We start from the raw sequence: 20,447 nt of genomic DNA on the forward strand, positions 1-20,447 counted from the left end.
ACTACAAAAGACTTCAGATCTTTGATACCATTTCCAAGTGCCTGACTTTGCAGTGCGGTAAGAAATAATACAGTAGCACAGAGCTGAAAATCTGTTTATTTTTCTGTATTGGACACATAGGTTAAGGTCCTAATGCTGCTTTGGAGAACAATACAACTTCAAACTATTCTGTTCTTCTAGTTGTCTATCTGTGGTCAAAGCTGGTGGACTATTTTTTATTAGCACTACAACTATTTAAATACTGATTTCCTTAACTGAATTTTAGTACAACTTGCATCTTTTACAGACAGGATCTAGTTTTTTATGTCTGTCATTTTATGTGATTCTGAGCTATTACTATTATTCCCTCGCTTGTATTTACAAAAGGGAAGTCTTTTTTTGTGTATGTCTCCCTGGAACCATGGACAAATAAAAATAAAAAAAACAAATCCACGTACTGGACGAGCAAGGGGAGGGGATTAAGTTGGTGGGAATTGCTGCTGCTTCCCCTCTTGCAGCTCTGCGGGATGTGGCTGTATCGCTGCTTCACTCCAGCGGGGGGGATGTTAACTGTCTTGTTGCCCCGGCTCCATAGCCGTGTTCTCCCTGCTTTCAACGCCTGTGTTCTTCAACCTGCTACTCCTCTAGCTGTTAATACGCTCGTTGCGTGTCCCGGCCGTGCTGCTCCGCAGCTGTGGACCCACTGCCGGCTGGGCCTGTCCGGCCGCGGGAAGGGCGGGGCTGCGGCAGCCGCTGGGCGGGCCCCCGGGCAGCGCCGAGCCCGCCAGCCCCTCCCGGCGCCTGAGGGCCCGAGCGGAGGCTCGGCGGCCGCTTCTCCGCGGCCCCTGTACGGCGGGAGCGGTTTCTCCCCGGCCTCGGGGCGGCGGCGCGCCTGGGAGCGAGCGGCGGCCGCGGGAACGCAGGCGTAAGGGGCGGGGAGTAGTGCGGGACCCCCCTCCGGCTGCTGGGGGCCTGGCGATGCGGGGCGGCTCCGGGCCGGGTAAACACGCCGAGACCGTCTGCGGGCCTTCAGGTACCAGGGGGGCTGGCGGGCGGGCCCTCGGCTGCGGAGCCTCGCTAGGGGCGGCGGGGCCCGCCGCTGGTCCGTGGCCGGGCGGCGGTGGGGGGCCGCTGACGGGAGCCCTGCTGTGGGGGACCTGACGGGAGGTGCTGCCGGGCCCGGCCTGCGCGTTGTGCGGGCCCTAGCGCGCTCGTCGCGGTGAACTGGCGAGGAGGAGCGGTGGGAGCGAGGAAGGGGCTGGAAGGCTGCGTGTCTTCTCACGCCGTGGTGTTAGTATCCGAGACAAACAAGGCGAGGGCGAAGGCGGGGGAGAAGTATACGGGGTTTTCCGTTTTATAGTTGTTTCGGTGCTTGCAACGTACGGCCTCCGGCGTCGTCGGCCGGGGAGAAACAGCCGTGCCCCGGGGTCGGCCTGTGCGGGGCTACGGCTCGGGGCAGGCAGCGCCTGCAGCCGGAGGGAAGCGGGGCCGGCGGCCTCGGGCCTGTCGGAGCAGCGCGGGAGTATCCTCACGGCCTTTGCAAGACTTGCCACGGGAATTTGTGTCGTGATAATGGTGCTGGGCCCTTGTCTCGAAGCCTGGAGGAGTTCTGCACTGTTTTATCATATTTAGCCACGCTGAACTCTGGCCTACACCTGCTGATAACTACAGCTAGTTACATTGACTCAGTCATATAACACAGCTTAATTGTTGCGTATTCTTGCCAGTGTTTTCTTTGGAAAAAAAATTATATAAGTGAAGTTTAACCTGCTTAATGGAGAACCGAGTTTTAAACAACACTGGAGAATACCTTTTTCATGTTGTAAGATTGTTTCAGTTTTTTCGTACAGCGTGTTGTATTCTGAACTAAATAATCTGAATTTCTTGTTATATTTAGTGATCCAGGATGCTGTTTCCTGTGGTATTGTGTGCAGTTGTGCTAATAGGCAGTGGTAAAGTTCAAGATGATGAATGGATTGACCCCACGGATATGCTCAATTACGATGCAGCATCAGGAACAATGAGAAGACCTTACAAGGTAGAAAAAGAAAGGGTGCACGAATACCTGTCTCTCCCAAACAGTCCTTCAGCCACATGCTGTTGAAAGATTGCCCTTAAATCGTGACATTAGAAAACAATAGAATTACGGTCTTTTTAAATCGTGACATTAGAAAACAATAGAATTACGGTCTTTTTAAGGTCTTACAAGGTTACATCTGAACCTGTACACAGAAATGTGTTGTGTGAAAATTGCAAGAAAAAAATAGCAATCTATATTATTGTAGATAATTAGCTCAGGCCTTTTACTGCTGAGTTTCTGTTGCACATTGATCAAGTCACAGGAACCATGCTTTTTGTCTTTTCACAGGTGGTGGTTGATTTACACAGGTTGTGGCTCCACAGGTTACTTCTCTGAGAAGTACTGGGTTAAGCAGCTCTTGCTAGTTTCTCAAGTATAGTGTTAAATATCTTGAAAATTAAGTTCCTAGCTGATAAAAGTTGGGCGAGTTAAGATTAATGATTATATTTTACTTGAATTATCCGGTTCCCCACTAATATGGGAATAAACCCCATTTATTATGTGAGAGTATTATGAAGGTCAATGGTGTTTTGTGATGCTGAGCATCAGAGTTTTCAGAAGGAAGATCAGAATAGGGATTGAGTGCTGTACTGTTAGTAATTCATGAACATTGAGGAGAAGATGAAATATGAAAAGCTGGTTTTAACAAGGTGAATCATCTCGGTTGTCTTATATGAGGGGTGGACTCTACATATATCATGAGATGCATATTGTTTATTCAGTACCTGTGTGCACACATGGTACTCTAAACTGTGGTTGGTTGTACGGGCACCATTGATTTTTGTCATTCTTCAGCCTTCAAGTTTGGTTTTGCATTTCTTAAGCTTCAGAAAATTATTAAGACTGCAAACTGCATTATTTCTCTCCACAGAGTTCCTCATCAGCCCCCACCTGCCCCAAGTCCACCTGATAGTCATTAGCATCCCTAAAATTCAGCCACAAGTTTTTGAGTCTTTCAACTTGGTGCCCAACTGCTTCCGTTTTTATTAAAAAATATTAGGAGTTTTACTGTTGTCTCCCACAAAAATAGAACTGCATCTTTAAAGGAGAAAAATGACTGCTTTGGGTAAACCCATCTTTTCAGGATTTCTTTTCTGCTCTACAGTGAGAGATTTTAGGTAGGCAGGCTGCGTGGGCCACCTGAGTCCTCAACACCAAACTTCGTATCAGCATAAGTTCACTGATCTGTGTGATGTTGCACTTCCTTTTGGAGACTTTCCTCAATATGCATGCCTGGTTGTGTAGAAGAAGCACTGCTAAAACTAAGTCTGAGCAATTAGCAGAAAAAATGGGATGTTGTTTCAGAGTGAAGAGGGAACATGAAAGGAAAGGCATGCAACCGAGAATGGGGCTTTGTATTTACTTTCAGTCTGGCTGGCTGCATGGCCAGCTGGACTGGGAATCTGTCTGGCTGAAAACTGCCCCTTTGCTTGCTGAGTCGGTTTTTAGCCAGTCCGATTATCTAATCTGATGCACTGCGTGGCTCACCAACACTCGGAGGAGGGGAAAGGGCAGGTGGGGGAGGAAAGGGCAAGACCTCACCTTTTGAAGGCAGCATACATTTAGATAAAGTAATTGTCCATTTGGAGCCTAAAATAACAGCAGAGAGGCAACTGGAGTATCGTTGGGAGAGTATTAGCAGCAAAGACCAACACTCATTTTTTAGCTCCTTTGTGCCTCTTAGAGTGATCTGACTATAGAAGTGTAACATGACATATTGACCAAATTCTTTGATTCTAAAAATATGTGTTTTTCTTACGCAATTTTAGGCAAACTATCATGACTCTGAGGATAAGACTGTGGATACAGTCAGTACTGAAGTCTTATGGAGTTGTTCCAGGGAAGTAGATTCCTTGCAACAGAAGGTTTGTTACGGAACTTCAGGATATTTTCCAGCCTTTTACAGTTTGTGCTTTCTGATGATGCTTTTCTGGATAGTATAGAACAGGTGAATTGCTGGCATAATCTGTGAGAGACCATGCGTTATGTAGGGGGAACCTCTTTATTCAAAGGAGAGACTGGAAGTGGTTTGAACTCGATTCCAAATTGCTGCTTGGCCTACCAAGGTCTGTTTCCTAAAATGTTTTATAGCGTAACAGAAGTTGATAGGAGCTACGTGCTTCTGTCCAGTGTCAACAGTTTGAACATGTGGTGGTGATAACATCACAACATGTGTGGTGATAACACACTGTGCTGCTAAAAGCTAAGAAACCTGGACCTTTAATTTTCAAGTTGTTCAGTTCTGTTGGATTTTAAGGGGTGGGTTGTGGGCATAGAGAACATGTTTGTGGCTGACGTAATGTGCAATGCTGCAGCTCTCAGAAGCCGCTGTAAGGCCCCCATGCTGCTGCTTCCTATGAGATCAGGAGGATGCGGTGATGCTTGTGTAGCTACCAGGGCTCTCATTTCCCTCAGTCATTTGGAGACCCAATGGGATATGTAATTTTAATGTTGTTTTAGTTAGTATTTTTTACAGTTCTCCCCCCCGCCCCCCCCCCCCCCCCCCCCCCCCGATATAAACAAAATTTAAGGAGATGCAGATATTTAGTTTTTTCTGGTCTTACTGAGGTTAGTATTCAAACCGTATTATTAGCAGATCTGGAATGTCCAGTACTGGCCAGTCCCATGGAAAGCAGTATCTTCAGCAACTGCATACGCTTTTTATCTGGTGTACTAATCGTGGGATTATTGCTAAACTAAAGAAATGGGCCTCTGTTAATCCTGAGTTTAATGTGTTGGTAGGGTTTTTTTTTTCTCCTATGAACAAGCTGGTTTGAGCAAGAAGTGAATAAAATGTATTTACATTGCAGATTGCAGAATGTGAGAAGAGGAATGCCAAATCACATGAAAGCCGTAGCTTTTATATTTTGAAGCGATACTTGAATAAGATTTTAAATGAAGCTGGAAAACTTGGCCTTGTAAGTATTTGAACAGTCATTAAAAATTCATTAGAATTCATATTACTGCTTTATGTGATTTTCACAGTTATCAAGTATTGATTAATTATTCTGGCATTTATTTATTAATTATTCTGGTATACTTTAAATTTAAATTAAAATTAAGGGAACTGAATTGCAAAGGAGAAAATGATACAAGTATGTGCATCCAATATTGCTGTTAGTTAGCAGTGTTTGCTGCAGAGGCAGTTGCCGTTTGATCTGTAAAGCATCCAAAGGAAGACTACGGGAATTCAGAGTATGTATCTAAATATCTATTGCTGGGACGCAGCTGTAGTAATACTCTGTTCAGCTCATGTTAATGGTTGTTAAACTTGAAAGAGCTGGAGTTTGTTTGTTTGTTGTAGACCTTTTAGGCCTTTGTTTTAGACTCTGCCACATTAACCATCTAGGAGTAGTAGCTTATTAGAGTTTGCATGTAAGAGTCGCCTTCTTACTTTCTTTATTATATCGTCTGTGGAGATATTTTTTTTCCTATTCAGAGGTAGAGGAGTAAATTTTTAGCAATAAGCAAAATTAATGTTTAACAAAGAACATTATACTTAGCAATGCAAAATTTCTTATTTCAGTATTTAATAGCTTCTATCTGTATTACCCAGCCATGATCGGGGCACACATAGCACATTAGTGATTATTACTTGTTAATGAGAAGTGGTTCTAAAATTTTAATAACAGGTGAGATAACTCACTTGATTTTTTTAGGTTTTTGCTGTAGAATTGAAAGAGTACAAACCAGTTTAATTCCTGTTTTATATAGTTTAGAAGAATGAACAAAAAGGTTATAGAATCATAGTGTGCTCCCTGTCCCATGTCTTCATCCTGCAGTCCGCTTCAAAAAGGTGCTGGTACATAATGAGGGTATATAATCAGGTATTTGCATAGGGATACATTTTTTTGTATGTACTTCTATTTCCAAATAAGCAGCTTTTAACCACTGTTTTGCTTTGCTTTTAATTCAGCCTGAGGAAAACATGGGCCACGTCCATTACGATGCTGAGATCATTCTTACAAAAAAGACATATTTGGAGATCCTCAGGTTTCTCAGTGAGGAAACTTGGCAGTCAGGTGCTGTGGATGATGCACTTAGTGATATTTTGATCAATTTCAAGCACCATGATTATAAAGCTTGGCATTGGAGATTTGAAGACACTTTTGGAATTGATCTATATAATATGTTTCTGGTAAGAGAAGAAGAAAGATTTGTTGTTGTTGTTTTTTAATTGCTGTTTTCTCCAGTTTCTTTGTGCAAGTCTAGCCAATGAGTAGTACCATTTTAACTCCACACGTAAAGCAGTTCTTCCCATTGTACTTACAGTGAATCACTCTTTTTGTTTCATGGTTGCTGAAGGTAGAGGCAATGTATTCACTTGAAGTAAGAATTCAAGTTTTTTATTCCTGTGCTCATCTTTTCTTATTGTAGCTTTGCGGTTTTTTTCTGGTATGCTTTCTTTTTTCTCACCCTGTCTTCTATATCTGTGCTGCATGACTCATTAGACTCTAGTACTTTCTTGTCACTTAAACTGACAACTCATGCATTGTAAATTTTCCAGAGTTGTCTCTTGTTCAAATAGATGCTGAAGCTGTTGGCCTCTGCAGGAGCTGGAATATATTTATATTGAGGCAAGTGTATATTTGAGGTCTTAGATTTTATAGGTTAGGGGTTTTTGTGAATTTTATGGGAAAAAATTGTATAGTGGTGGAGAGAAGAGCGTGACTGTGTGAAAATGTCATATTCTCTCAAATGGAATTACAAAGTGCTAAGCTAAGGATCTAAGAATCATAGAATAGTTTGGGTTGGAAAGGACCTTTAAAGGTCTCCTAGTCCAACCCCCCTGCAGTGAGCAGGGACATCTTCAACTAGATCAGGTTGCTCAGAGCCCTGTCTAACCTGACCTTGAATGTTTCCAGGGATGGGGCATCTACCACCTCTCTGGGCAACCTGTGCCAGTGTTTCACCACCCTCGTTGTAAAAAATGTCTTCCTTGTATCTAGCCTCAATCTACCCTCTTTTAGTTTAAAGCCATTGCCCCTTGTCCTATCGCAACAGGCCCTACTAAAAGGTTTGTCCCCATCTTTCTTATAAGCCCCTTTTAAGTACTGAAAGGCCACAATAAATTCTCCCCAGAGCTTTCTCTTCTCCAGGCTGAACAGCCCCAACTCTCTCAGCTTTTCTTCATAGGAGAGGTGTTCCATCCCTCTGATCATTTTTGTGGCCCTCCTCTGGACCTGCTCCAACAGGTCCATGTCTTTCCTGTGCTGAGGGCTCGAGAGCTGGACGCAGTACTCCCGGTTGGGGTCTCACCAGAGTGGAGTAGAGGGGCAGAACCACCTCCCTTGACCTGCTGGCCACGCTGCTTGTGATGCAGCCCAGGATATGGTTGGCCTTCTGGGCTGTGAGTGCACATTGTTGGCTCATGTCCAGCTTTTCATCCATCAGTACCCCCAAGTCCTCCGCAGGGCTGCTCTCAATCCCTCCATCCCCCAGCCTATAGTGATAGTGGGGGTTGCCCTGACCCAGGTGCAGACCTTACACTTGGCCTTCTTGAACCTCATGAGGTTCACATGGGCCCACTTCTCCAGCTTGTCCAGGTCCCTCTGGGTGGCATCCTGTCCTTCTGGCATGTCAACTGCACCACTCAGCTTGGTGTCTTCTGCAAACTTGCTGAGGGTGCACTCAATCCCACTGTCTATGCCATTGATGAAAGTATTGAACAGTACTGGTCCCAGTACAGACCCCTGAGGGACATCACTTGTCACCAGTCTCCATCTGGACATTGAACTGTTGACCACTACCCTCTGGATGTGACCATCCAACCAATTCCTCATCCACCGAACAGTCCACCCATCAAATCCATATCTCTCCAATTTAGAGAGAAGGATGTTGTGGAGGACTCTGTCAAAGGCCTTACAGAAGTCCAGCTAGATGACATCTGTAGCTCTTCCCTCGTCCACTGGTGTAGTCACTCCATCATAGAAGGCCACTAGGTTGGTCAGGCAGGACTTGCCTTTGGTGAAGCCATGCTGGCTGTCTCGAGTCACCTCCCTGTCCTCCATGTGCTCTAGCATAGCTTCTAGGAGGATCTGTTCCACGATCTTCCCAGGCACAGAGGTGAGGCTGACAGGTTGGTAGTTCCCAGGGTCCCCCTTTCTACCTTTTTTAAAAATGGGTGCAGTGTTCCCCTTTTTCCAGTCACCAGGGACTTCACCTGACTGGCATGACTTTTCAAATATCATGGAGAGTGGCTTGGCAACTACATCAGCCAGTTCCCTCAGGACTCTGGGATGCATCTCATCAGGTCCCATAGACTTATGTATGTTCAGGTTCCTCAGGTGGTCTCGAACCTGATCGTCTCTTGCAGTGAGAGGGACTTTGCCCCCCCAGTCCCCGTCTTGCTGTCCATCCACTCAAGAGGTGTGGGAAGAGAGGTTGCCAGCGAAGACTGAGGCAAAGAAGTTGTTGAGTACCTCGGCGTTCTTGTCCATTGTTACCAGTTTGCCAGTCTTGCTCATCGGGGGGGTACGCTTTCTTTGATCTTCCTTTTCTGGCTGACATACCTGTAGAAGCCCTTCTTGTTATTCTTTGCATCCCTTGCCAAGTTCAGCTCCAGCTGCGCCTTGGCCTTCCTGACCCCATCCCTACACAACCGGGCAGCGTCCCTGTACTCTTCCCAGGATACCTGTCCCTGCTTCCACTGCCTGTGCATTTGCTTCTTGCCCTTTAGTTTGACCAGCAGGTCTCGACTTAGCCATGCTGGTCTCTTGCCTTCCTTTCCTGATTTCCTGCATCTGGGGACTGAGAGCTCTCGCGCTCTATGGAAGGCATCCTTAAAGATCTGCCAGCTCTGTTCTGCTCCCTTGTCCCTGAGGGCCATTTCCTAGGGGGTCCTATTGACTAACCTCCTTGAAGAGCTGGAAGTTTGCTTTCCCTAAAATTCAGGCTCCTAACTTTACTCTTCGCCTGACCCATATCCCTCAGGCCTGCGAATTCCACCAGTGTATGATCACTGCAGCCTAGGTGCCTACAATCTTGACGTCACCGATTACCTCACTTGCATTGGTGACCAACAGGTCCAGCATCACATCCCCTCTGGTAGGGCTGTCTATTACCTGGCTTAAGAAGTTATCCTCAATGCCCTCCAGGAGTCTCCTGGATCGCCTACACCTCGCCGTGCTACTTTTCCAGCAGATGTTCGGGGTGCTTGAAGTCCCCCAGCAGGGTGAGAGCCTGTGAGCGCGATGCCTCCTGTAGCTGGAGTAAGAAGGCTTTGTCAATAGCTCCCCTTGCTCAGGTGGCCTGTAGTAGACACCAGCCACAAGGTTCCCTTTGTTGCCTCAGTCTCTGATTCTTACTTGTAAGCTTTCAATCTGCTCATGGCTGTTCTTCAGAGACAGCTCTTCACACTCTATCCGTTTCTTGATGTAGAGGGCAACGCTTCCACCCCTCCTTCCTCGCCTGTCCCTTCTGAACAGCTTGTAGCCATCGATAGCCACACTCCAGTTGGCTGAGGCTTATCCAGTCGGATAAGCTGAAGCTCTCTAAATAAATCTTTACAATTCAGAATATGCTAACGTTTTATGCTCACATGATCTTGAAAATAGCCTGTCTAGTTTTGAGGTGATCCATGGAAGCCAAATGAAAAAAGCAAGCTGTTGGTAGCATAACCTTGCTGTTAGGGGTCCTCACATGGAAGGAGACTGTAAAGTGCTTCCCTGAAGCCTTGCTGCCGTTAGCCAGACTGTAACTTTTTCTCTTAACCAAACTGCAGGAGTTGGCAGCAGTGGTTCTGTGGTTCATACCAGGCACATACTACTCAAGCACTGAATTACATCAATTTTGTAATTTTAAAGTATGGTAGGTAATGCGATAAATATCGTAAAGAAGAAATAACTAAATATCACAAGAAAGAAATGAGCAACTGCAACGTAAGGCTGTGACAGGAGTGACTACTACTAATACCATGAAACTTTTCTGCCTTCTAATGCTGCAGATACGCTGTGAAAGCAAGGAAAAATTCTCTCAACTGTTCTGTGTAAATGACGCCAGTAAAAACAAAAGTTGGAAGTTCCTTCATGTGTACTGGCAGTAAGCGTGGAAAATTCCCAATCTGGATCATAATTTTTTCCTGTTTTCTTTTTCAGATACTCTTGTGCTTAGTGTGCATTGTAATAGTAATAGCTACAGAGCTCTGGACACGTATTCATTGGTTTGTTCAGCTAAAACGTGTTTTATTAATAAGTTTTCTCATCAGTTTTGCATGGAATTGGCTTTACTTGTATAAGGTAAGTTGTTCTGAAATCTTAATGGCTTTTAGGCTTCAAATTTTACAGTTATGAGGGAGTTAACGTTATTTAGTGCCTTAGTTTATATAAAGCAATAATTGACTGCAAAATAAATAAAGGGGTGAATGTTTTCTTTTGCATGTTGACAGGTGCATTAGGCTTAAAGAAGAACAAAAGAAACCCTGCCTACTTTTGTCCTGCTGCCAAGGTGCACAAAACTCATAAAGCAGTAGAACTGTGATTTCACTGCATGGGCAAGGGAGACATGAACTCTGTCTAAAGCAGCTTGGTAGAAAAGTCTGATGAAAATAAATTGTGGGGTTTTTTTTTCTTTCTTTAAGGATTTTCTTAGAAAGAATTCTTCTTTCTAAGGATTCCCTGGCTGAAACTGTATTTAATGTGTGATAGACCAGAGATAAACGCTTCATTAATGGTGACAAAGTAGCTGACTGTACAATGGTATTGGTTTTAATGAGGAGGAATTTGTGCTGCTAGGTCATAGCCCAACCACAAAATCTCGGTCCTCACATCTTGTCTTTGGAATTTAACTGCACCTTGTCAGACCCAGGAATAGCGGAGTGCCAGAGAGTAGGATGGCTCTTGAACATGAGTGGACTGCCATGCGGAGGACTTAGACTGAGTCAGTGAAGAATGTCCGATTTTTTCAACAGATGATTTGACTTAATTTTTTCTATTTGATTATCAGTTGCAAACTGTAAGGCAAAATTACAATGAATACAGGTATTTGTTGATGGGAATTATTTACAAAAATAAAAGAGAATGTCCTGATGTTTTAATTAGTAATTGCATGGCAGCTGTGTCTTTTTAACCTAGAAACATTTTAAGGAAATAAGATGTCAGATTACTTTTGCCCTGAAGTTCTGTCTTTGAATATTGAAGTTTGCTGTTTTGGTAATTCAGACTCCATTTGGAGGACAGCTTGGAGGTAGCCATCTTGGTAGTTTTTATCCATTCCTGGAAAGTACTTAGAATTTAACTCTGTTAAATTGTTTAGGTAGCAAACTTTTCTTCATACAGATTTACCCAGGTAATGATCCCAAACCTGCTAAGAGCAAACATCGTTAGCTCAGGTGCAGTGCTGCATGGATGCAGGTGCTCTGTGCCCAGCACCACCTTGTTTTACGTTTTACAAGTAATTCTTACTCTCCTGCAGCTGGCCTTTGCGCAGCATCAAGCAGAAATTGCGAAAATGGGGCAGTTTGATAACGTCTGTGCTGAGAAGTTGGACTGGAGGGAAAGCCTTATTGGTAAATACTTGTTTCATTATTTTGTAATAGTATTTAAGATCACAAAATATTCAGTAATAGTATCCAAGAACACTAATTTCTTCACGGGTAGTACATTGAATCTTCTCAGCAATACATGATTATGTGGTTGTACCATTTTTCCATTCCACAAGACTTTCTTTTCTAGGCCTTTGAAGGAGAGCTTATCACAAAACTCTGCTTAGAGCATGTCATGGTGTTACTTCTACATGGTATTTTTCCTTATAACTTACCCTGTGAGTGTTTCCCCAATTGCCCCCCCCCCCCTCCCCCCCATACCATTCAGCACTGTTTATTGAAGATAGGAGGGCAGAATTCAAGAAAAAGTTGTTTGTTTTTTTTTTTATGGTCCAGGCCTGCGAGTATAATGGACTTCAGAAATTAGATCTGTAACTACTTACTCTAGTGTTGTTATTTTGCAGAGAAAGCTGAATTTCTTCATTAGCCATTTTTTGTTATCCAATGGTATAGCAGGTAGAGTAATGATGGCAACTCTAATGAGTGCTTGTTACAGTCTTCCCTTTAGAATTTATTGGCTGTGATTGCTCTTTTTATGTCAAATTTCAATGGTTTATATTCTGACTGTATTAAAATCAAACTACAGAGACACTGATGTCATAAATTACTTGTTTATAACTTAAAAGTTCCCTTAAGGAGTAAGACATTCTGCTTTATAACTAAAATAGTCTCTTGAAATCTAGCAAGCAAAATATACATTTTCAATCTACTTGCAGCCTGGCAGATGAGGAATAACACTCAGAATTACTTCTCTTTCAGTAGCTGTGCATAAAATGTCCTAGATAATTGTTCCCACAGATGAGACTTGTTGTTCTTCTGAGGCTTCTAGGGACTAAGTTCATCTAATAAAGAGAACTTTCTTGACTAAACATGGGAAAACTTCAGTTTCATTTCTTTCTTTCCCGCTTTCCCTCTCCTTCCTGCATCCCCATGACTGGATAAACTACACTGCCAAGCTAATCTCAGATTTTTAAAAATAAATCTGAGCTTTGAACCATATCTAGAAGAGTTCTCTTCCATCTATGATTGAAATGCTACTTTCTGTATTACAGCCGTGTCATAAAATATACGTTGAGAAAGTAGTGAAAATATGTCTCTGCTTTGACTACAGAATGGCTCAGAAGTAAATGGATGTTTCAGGACGATCCCTGTCAGAAGTACTATGAAACTCTACTAGTAAATCCTGTTTTGCTGGTTCCACCGACAAAGGTATATGCCAAGCCTAAAGAGGCTGTTCCTGTTTATGTTTGCAATCAGCGACAACACTGTTTTCCTATTTATCTTTTTCTAGGCATTGGCAATTACTTTCACCAACTTTGTAACAGAGCCTTTGAAGCATGTAGGACAAGGTATTGGTGAATTCATCAAAGCACTTATGAAGGAGATACCATTTATTCTGCAGGTTCCAGTGCTAATTATGATGGCTCTGGCTGTCCTGGTTTGTATACATTTATCTTACATTTAAAAGCTCAGTTTAATTTTTTTATATATTAAGCTTATTTATTTATTTCTTACTTGTACTGCTGAACAGATTTCTTAGCGTAGAGGAAATTATTTCTACAAGGGAATTTTTTCTTGACAAAATCTTTATAGTACAGTTGATTTAGCAATTAAAATAAGTAAGTTTGTATTTAAACTGCATCTCTCCCCAACTCCCCAAGTGGGATAAAATAGCATTAAACCGCCTAAAATCTTAGACTCTATGACAGTTTATTGCAGCTTAGTTCCCATTTCTTCTTTGTGTCATGACACAAGGATGCAAATAATTGGCATTTTGTACATGAAAGCATTGAGTTAGAGCCTTCAACATCTTTACTGTAGCACCAAAGATGGACTGCATCTAGTCTGGCAGTTCCTGCAGTGAGCTTGGATTGTATTGTAGCCATTCTGATCCACCTGAGCTTTTCTTTTAGTGTTTTTCAGAGATGTGACTTTGAATTCTGTGTGAAAACGGTAGGCTGCAAATATTTGGTTTTGTTCTCCCCCCCCAGGCTTTCTTCTATGGCGCAGGATCATCGGTACCTATGCTAAGATACTTAACGTCTTTTCAGAAGAAAAGTCTTCCTCCACCTGGCAGTCAACAGGAGAAAATAGACTTTGGGCAGTATGATGGGAGTAAATCACATGGCTATTATTCGCAGAAGCTTCCTTATGCTTATAGAGGACCTTATGACAGAGGAGATGCTCCAGTGAGACCAGCAAATGGCAGCAGAAGTCCTGACATCGTGCATACAAGCAATGAGCCAGACACGCAAGTAGAAGAGCCTCAGAAACCAGAACCTGGTGTATGTTAGTCCTGGTGCTCTTTGAGCTGGGATTAAATTTAATAGATTTCCATATCATCTGCTAGAACATGTTTAAACAACAAGCTTAACCCAAATCTTGGGGAGAGAGGAGTTAAGGAATTACCTGTTCCCCTGTGGAACAGTTTGGTTAGAGGTATCTTGGGCACGTCTTGTTCTGGAAGAATACTGTGCAGTGGCTAACTGTGGCAGGAAACTACTGAATTAAAAACTCTTTACAGTAAAGATTTAAATAACTTCTGTTTTGAGAGATCAGTACTTATGTCAGCCTGGGCAATAATGATTACCCATAGAAGAAAGGCGGGAAAAAAAGCAGTGGTGACTTTTTTGTAAACTAAGAAAATTAAAAACAGACTTATACTCTAGATTGTGCTTATTTACATGTACTGTTTCTGCAGGGGAAAAAAAATACCAGTCATACTTTGGGGGAGTTCTGCCCCTTGAGCTGAGATGCACCTGAAGCAATAGATGCCATCACTTTGGATTGCTTGATTAATAGCTTATTATTAATTTTTACAGAATAGATTGCACACTGAGGCTGAAGTTTGTAGACTAGAAACTATCACAGCTGAAAACCTTACTGAAGAACATGCACTTGATCAGCAGAATCAGGAGACAGGCAAAGCAGAGCAAGAGACTGGAGAAAGTTGTGATCCTAATAAAAACCTAGAAGGGAAAAGTTCTGCAGTGGAACCATGTGAAGAGAAGAAAAAGAGCAGTTCACGTGACTCACAGGAAGAAGACTAAGGAAGCCCCAAGCTCTGCTGTAAGTCTTGTCTCCTCTTTAGTTGTCACATAGTTGCTAGTTCTGCTCTAGTTCTCAAATGTAGAAAAGAGAACAGGTGGTGGGAATTCATCTTTGGTCAGAGCATTAGGAAGCATAGTTGTGAGGTGGGGTTTTAAAAACTGAGAGACTGAGTATATGTACTACCTCTGGAATTTGAAATAAATGTGTTAAGTAAGATAATACAACTTTAATTGGCCAAGAAAACAGGCTTGTGGGTGCTGCTGCTTGTTTGAAATCAAGTTTGTGTAGTAACTTTTGAGTAAAACTAAGTATTCTGTGGTGGGAAAGCACTGATAGTCTGTGATCTAGCAAACATAAGCCTACCCACGTAACTGGCAAACAGAAGAAAGTTGTTGATATTCATATAATTCACATAAGACTAACTGCAGCTCAACTAGAAGTCTCAGGACTCTTTGTTTTATATTCTTTAAAATCACTCTTAAGTAAGTAGAATTGCTGCTTGTCAGCTTAGTTTTAGGACAGCTTGATTATTTTCTTCTAGTTTAGTCATTTGCAGAGGAGTGAGAAGCTGATGTATCAGATGTTTTAGGGTGATTCAAAGCTGAACAAGGAATAGGAAGCACTAAGAAGTACTGAAGATCAGCATGATAAACTGATGGTAACACATGGTTTTGGAAGAATATTTTGTCATTTCTCCTTAAAAGCAGAAGGAGGACAATTTCAGTTTCAGTAGAAATCAATTTTCGGTGCTAAAAAGCTGCAAGAGAATGAACGTAAAACTTTCAGTAACTGTAAAATAGTTTGAATTATGTGGAGCCTGTGTCTGTTTAGCTATTCTTACAATGCCATTTTACTCTGAAGCTAAAATTAACTGTAGGTTCTTCTCTAGGGGTATAATACTTCAAGTAAAAATTTACATCACTTCATTTATAAATACCTGAAGTGAACAGTTTGCCACCTTTGGTGTTAAAATCAGTGGTTTTTAACTCAAGCTGCCTATACTTAAAACAACATCTAGCCCTCTGGGTTCCCAAGAACTACCCCAGCACAGCACATCCTTATCAAGAGAAGGAGAAGTAGTTGAGGTCAAGTAATAAGTAGCATACATATGTTTACTGTTTGTAACATTTTAAATTAAATTACTGCAGGAATTACTTGATGTCCGTGGTAGTTCATGCCAAGTTTCACCCACCCCTGTGATTCCTTGGTGCATGGACCACTACTGGTGGTGGACATGTACCACACAATCTACAGAACAGCATTGGCAGCTGTTACTTAAAAACAAGTATATCTTCTTAAATTCTTCTGACTGTAAAACTGTGCTGAGTAATACAGGAAACAACTAAATATTACCCACAAAATCCAGCATATTTTGAAAATACTATTTTTTATTAAACAGAATTAAAATTAGGGTTTGGTTTTTTTTAATAAAAATAATTGCAGAAACACAGTTTGGAAGACACAAAGACAGACTAAGTACTGAAGCTATTTCTCCAATATTTTTTTTTTTTTTTTTTTAATTTTTAAAAAAGTATAAAAGAAAACAGGACCTTTTTCCAGGGAGGTACAAATCAGGAAAAAAAAAATTGTTTTCTTTAAAAAGAACATACAAATTTAGGTTTTACACTAGATGGAGGCCAGTGGTAGAATCCACACATCAGCAATGAGAATACCTTGACAGGGAAAAAAATACGTACTAATGTTCATAGACTAGAGGCAGTTAAGAGGGAGATGCAGTAATCAGTATCTCAGACTGCTAAAGGCAGCTGCCACCTGCAAAGAGCAGCGGCAACTCTAACTACTGGTCATGAGTGTGATGATGCTGCTATTTATACAAAAAAGTATTAGAAAGGGGACAAAACTACTAATTGCAGTCTTCTGTAAAAAGGCGTATGTTTTGCCAGCAAACAAAAATTATTCCTAAGATGCTACTGTACAGTAGGCGCCTGTTTCTTTCTTCAGCTAGAATTTGGTCCCTTTATAGTTGAGGGTAAATGGACTCTTTGTTCATCCATTCTCTTAGCTTGTGATCGTAAAATCAGGCTGAAAAAATCCTCATCTGGCACAGTTGGTCCTTTTGCAAATGATGGAGGAGCACATCTTTGATCATCCAGTCTGGAACCCTACGGACAGACCAAGCAATAGAGCTGCATGTTTACAGGAATATATGTAATAAAATAAGTGAACAATATAAGTGAAAAATTACTAAAAGCTTTTGTTTTCAGATTTAAAGCTATTACAAGGATTTAATTTGTAAGTTTTGTTTCCAGGTAAACCTCTAAAGGAAATCAGAAAGTTGAATGCAAGTGTAGCTAAAATGGTTCCTCCAAACCACCTGTCCACATGTATCTGAAAATAAAACCCCCAATTTAGTTCATATCACACAATGAGATTTAAGTGCCCTCTGTCTAGAAGAAGAATTTTACCATTAGTACATGGTATTTCTAGTCTCATACAACAGAAAATGTGTTTGTCTTCCTTTCCTTATACAGGGAGTAAAAAATAGCCACACTGTTGTCAAATTTGGACAGGCAGTATCCAGAGAAAGTTTTCCTCCAAACTCAAAAGACTCTGGTACATTTTAATCACAATGTTGCAAAGCAGTTTGCTTAACACCTCTGGGATAGTGTCTGTGCTCCTTTCACACAGCCACCTGCTCCTGATCAGATTTTACAAGCATCAGTCTATCGCCCTAGGGTTTGGCTGTGGACTGCAGCCATCGACAGTAGCTCCTTTGCCTTAGCTGGGAATGAGGATTTCTCAGCAGCCACAGGCTGCTGCCAGGCTAACTGGAGGGTCACTTCAGAAAGGCATGGCTTTCAGTGTTCACTACAAAGAGATGATGGACCTTGGACCTCTCTTATCCTTGAGACGAAGTCTCAAAAGTCAGCTACCCTTTTGTGCTTGTGTTTAAAGCAGTAGCACAGTAATGGTTGAGGGGATTAAATTTTTCCATTCCTTTCTCAATAAACACGGTCAGTCATTGTGTTACATTTGCTACATATAGTGCATGTGCAGAGACAAAATTTATCATTAATCTCTAGATTCTTTGCTTGGCTCAAAGAAGTAAAATAGACAAGCTGCTAAAACACAAGGTATTTCATCCGGTTGATGAACACTGTCATTGTAGACTCAATTCCAGGTGCTGCTTCCCACCCAAGCTAACATACTTACTTACCTTTGGAGAACTCAGTATCTGAATTTTGTATTTTGAGATCCTTATCAACCCATCAGGTAAAACACCGAGTCTTTTTAATTAAATTATCTTTGGTCTAATTGGTATATCTACCATGCTCTAATTGAGAATCAGACACCTCACTTGTGTATTGCCATGAACTATTATTTAAAAGTTAACATAACTGGAATGATGATCACTATCACCACTAAAACTTTGATACCAAATTCTTTCATCTGGTAAGTTAGGATTCCTGGTATATCAGGTGCCCTCCTAACAAGCCAGATCTAAATACTTCCTCTTATAATCATTTTACTTACTCCTTTTAATAGCCTCACTTGTTTTCCTTCACCTTTTCAGCATTTGTTTCTTTAAATGATTACCAGGGTATAAATACCAAAATTATACTTACTAGACACTGGATAATTTGAAAAAAAAAAAAATTTCCTAATTTTTTTTTTCTCTGTGTTCTTCCTTATCTGCCAAATCAATCTGTATCTTAAAACACAATAAACATGGTAGCTTACTTGAAGAAACTAAATAGCAGGATGCACAAATCAAGTCCCCAAAGACTCAGAATCTGAAGAATTTTTGTAAAAATACTTACCTGGCATTTTATCAATATATCAAAGAAGTCATCATCCAGTTCTCTGTTGTTACTTGCCATGAGGTGACCCAGGACTGACTGACTGTTGTGCTGATTAAGACGAAGTCCAGGTAGATTACTAAAGCTAGCGCGTTGGTCATCTAGGCGGCGGCTCTGTGAGCTAGCAAGTAGGTCTAGAAATTCATCTGTGTGGGGTGAGACTAAAGAAGTAGAAAAGGCTGGGGAGGAGGAAGAAAACAAGTTAGCCTAGAATTAAGTTCCTTTCCATAGTAAGTCCTGCATGCAAATACATTTTTAAAGTAGTATTTGGCAGGAACTGAAGTCAGATAGGGATTTTACTTTTAAAAAATTACATTTTCTCATTGTTTTAGGTGGAGTAGAGGATGTTGCCACTGATGCAGCTGAGAATCTGTTCTTCTCCTGGAAATAGCATCTCTGATCATCCATCCTGTTACTCTGGAATCGACTCAGTAGGTCAAAGAACCCTTCATCTGCCATTGTCTCTCGACTGTTTTTCTGAGGAGGAGAGAAGAGTTAGGGGTATTTTGAACTGAAGAGTACCTAAAACTAGGACAACTGCATCACAGTTTTAGTCCAGTAATATGTTTGATATTTGGGTATCTGAAATCCATTAAATGAATTTTTTGAGTCATCCATTTCTATAGACAGAGATTTCTCATAAGAGGAAATGCTAATAATATGGCAAGCATTTTTGGTAGGTAAAATATATTAGAAACATTTCATTCTCTGAAACAGAAAAGAAACAGCACTCTGATCAGTACAACTGCAGTTACTCCTTCTCAGCCATGAATCCACCAAAAACCCAAATGCCCGTGAAAGAAGAAAACAAGAACAGCAATGAACAGTTTCCATTGTCTCCTCAAGTCCATGGTCAAAAGCACTCGTCTCTCATCTACATCAAATGACTCACTTCTGTCAAGAGTGCTATAACCTAAAAAATACGTCAAAAGTATTTCCCACTGTCTGAATCAGAAAAACTAGATTTTTTTTAAGTTTGGAGAAGCAGAGTCTAGAAGAGGCTAGAAATAAAATATACATGCAAGCTGAGCTGTAACTTTAGAAAACCCACCAGGAAAAAAATGTTCCAATAGTAGGAAAAGCTTAAAGCTGGCACCACCCATGAGACAGCTGTAGAATAGCAGATTCTGCATCATTTTACAGACTCACAGTGTTTAAACCCAGTAAAACTGAAATGGACAGCTGCAGGAACGTGTTTTCCATAATTCTGATCAGACAAAGATTAGTAAAGGCTATGATCTCCACAGCTCGCCAAACCTACCCTCTGAGAGTTTGGAAGTCGATGATCAATAGAATTACTGGCATCCTGCAAAACTTTGGAAGCGGTGCCGTTTTTGTACTTTTTGCCTTTTAGTCGATTTACAAAATGCAGTTTTGCTGAAGGTTTGGCAACCAGTGGTTTCTGTTTAGCAAGAATCTCACTGTTCCAGTTCTGAACCTAAGAAAACAAGAGTCATGAAATTAAGCCTTCTGATTTTCATTACCTATACTGTTACCTCTTATTTACTGCTGCTTTTCCTCCCCAAAATGAAGCAGCTTTACATTATTTAGTTTATCCAACCATGGAGGATGTGAAAACTCAGGTATTGGTTCCATTACTTGACCTGTGAGTATTGAGCTCTTGTTACCTGAAGCTGGTTAGTACTGTTACTGATCAGTCTTATAACTGAACTGTAGTGTGACACCTGATTGATTAAAATGTGGTCAAATAGTATATTTAATCAAACACACTGAAGTCTTCCTTGCTGACTACAGTGCAGGAAATGTAGTTAATGTGAATGCTAAAATGCAGCCACAGCTGGCATTTCCCACCTGTCATTCTTATAATTGGAAAGAAAAAAGAAAAATCCATAGCTTTACAAAGCATTAGAGCAAAACAAACCCATATACAAACCCAGATATTTATACAAACCCAGCCTTCTATGAAGTCCTTGATATACACAAAACTCCCAGTAAAGATTGAAAAGGAAGAGGG

General features: G+C 41.4%; 2 protein-coding genes across 7 annotated transcripts in view; one reads left to right on the forward strand and one right to left on the reverse strand.

The window, feature by feature from the left end:
• The first annotated feature begins 820 nt into the window (after positions 1-820).
• On the forward strand, positions 821-19,097 carry CLCC1 (chloride channel CLIC like 1). Of its 2 annotated transcripts, none has more exons than XM_075508208.1 (12): positions 821-1,012; positions 1,926-2,017; positions 3,829-3,924; positions 4,870-4,977; positions 5,976-6,197; positions 10,156-10,296; positions 11,471-11,564; positions 12,712-12,809; positions 12,892-13,038; positions 13,592-13,885; positions 14,423-14,669; positions 18,805-19,097. In XM_075508208.1, exons 1-11 carry the CDS (start codon positions 958-960, stop codon positions 14,648-14,650), a joined length of 1,575 nt encoding a protein of 524 aa, XP_075364323.1. In that variant the 5' UTR covers positions 821-957; the 3' UTR covers positions 14,651-14,669; positions 18,805-19,097. The 2 variants fall into 2 exon arrangements, with proteins under 2 accessions (XP_075364323.1, XP_075364322.1); XM_075508207.1 differs by having other exon boundaries at positions 881-1,012; positions 1,877-2,017.
• GPSM2 (G protein signaling modulator 2) overlaps positions 16,140-20,447 on the reverse strand; it is a 31,794-nt gene continuing 27,486 nt past the window's right edge. For all 5 annotated transcript variants that reach the window (XM_075508201.1, XM_075508203.1, XM_075508206.1 and 2 more), the window contains 4 exons: positions 19,734-19,910; positions 18,787-18,949; positions 18,434-18,651; positions 16,140-16,774 (listed from right to left, as the gene is read on the reverse strand). In XM_075508201.1, the coding sequence (XP_075364316.1) occupies positions 16,610-16,774; positions 18,434-18,651; positions 18,787-18,949; positions 19,734-19,910 (723 nt within the window). In that variant the 3' untranslated portion in view covers positions 16,140-16,609. The remainder of the gene's footprint in view (positions 16,775-18,433; positions 18,652-18,786; positions 18,950-19,733; positions 19,911-20,447) is intronic.

Source organism: Mycteria americana, chromosome 7 (assembly GCF_035582795.1).
Source record: "Mycteria americana isolate JAX WOST 10 ecotype Jacksonville Zoo and Gardens chromosome 7, USCA_MyAme_1.0, whole genome shotgun sequence".
In the NCBI taxonomy this organism is placed as follows: domain Eukaryota; kingdom Metazoa; phylum Chordata; class Aves; order Ciconiiformes; family Ciconiidae; genus Mycteria; species Mycteria americana.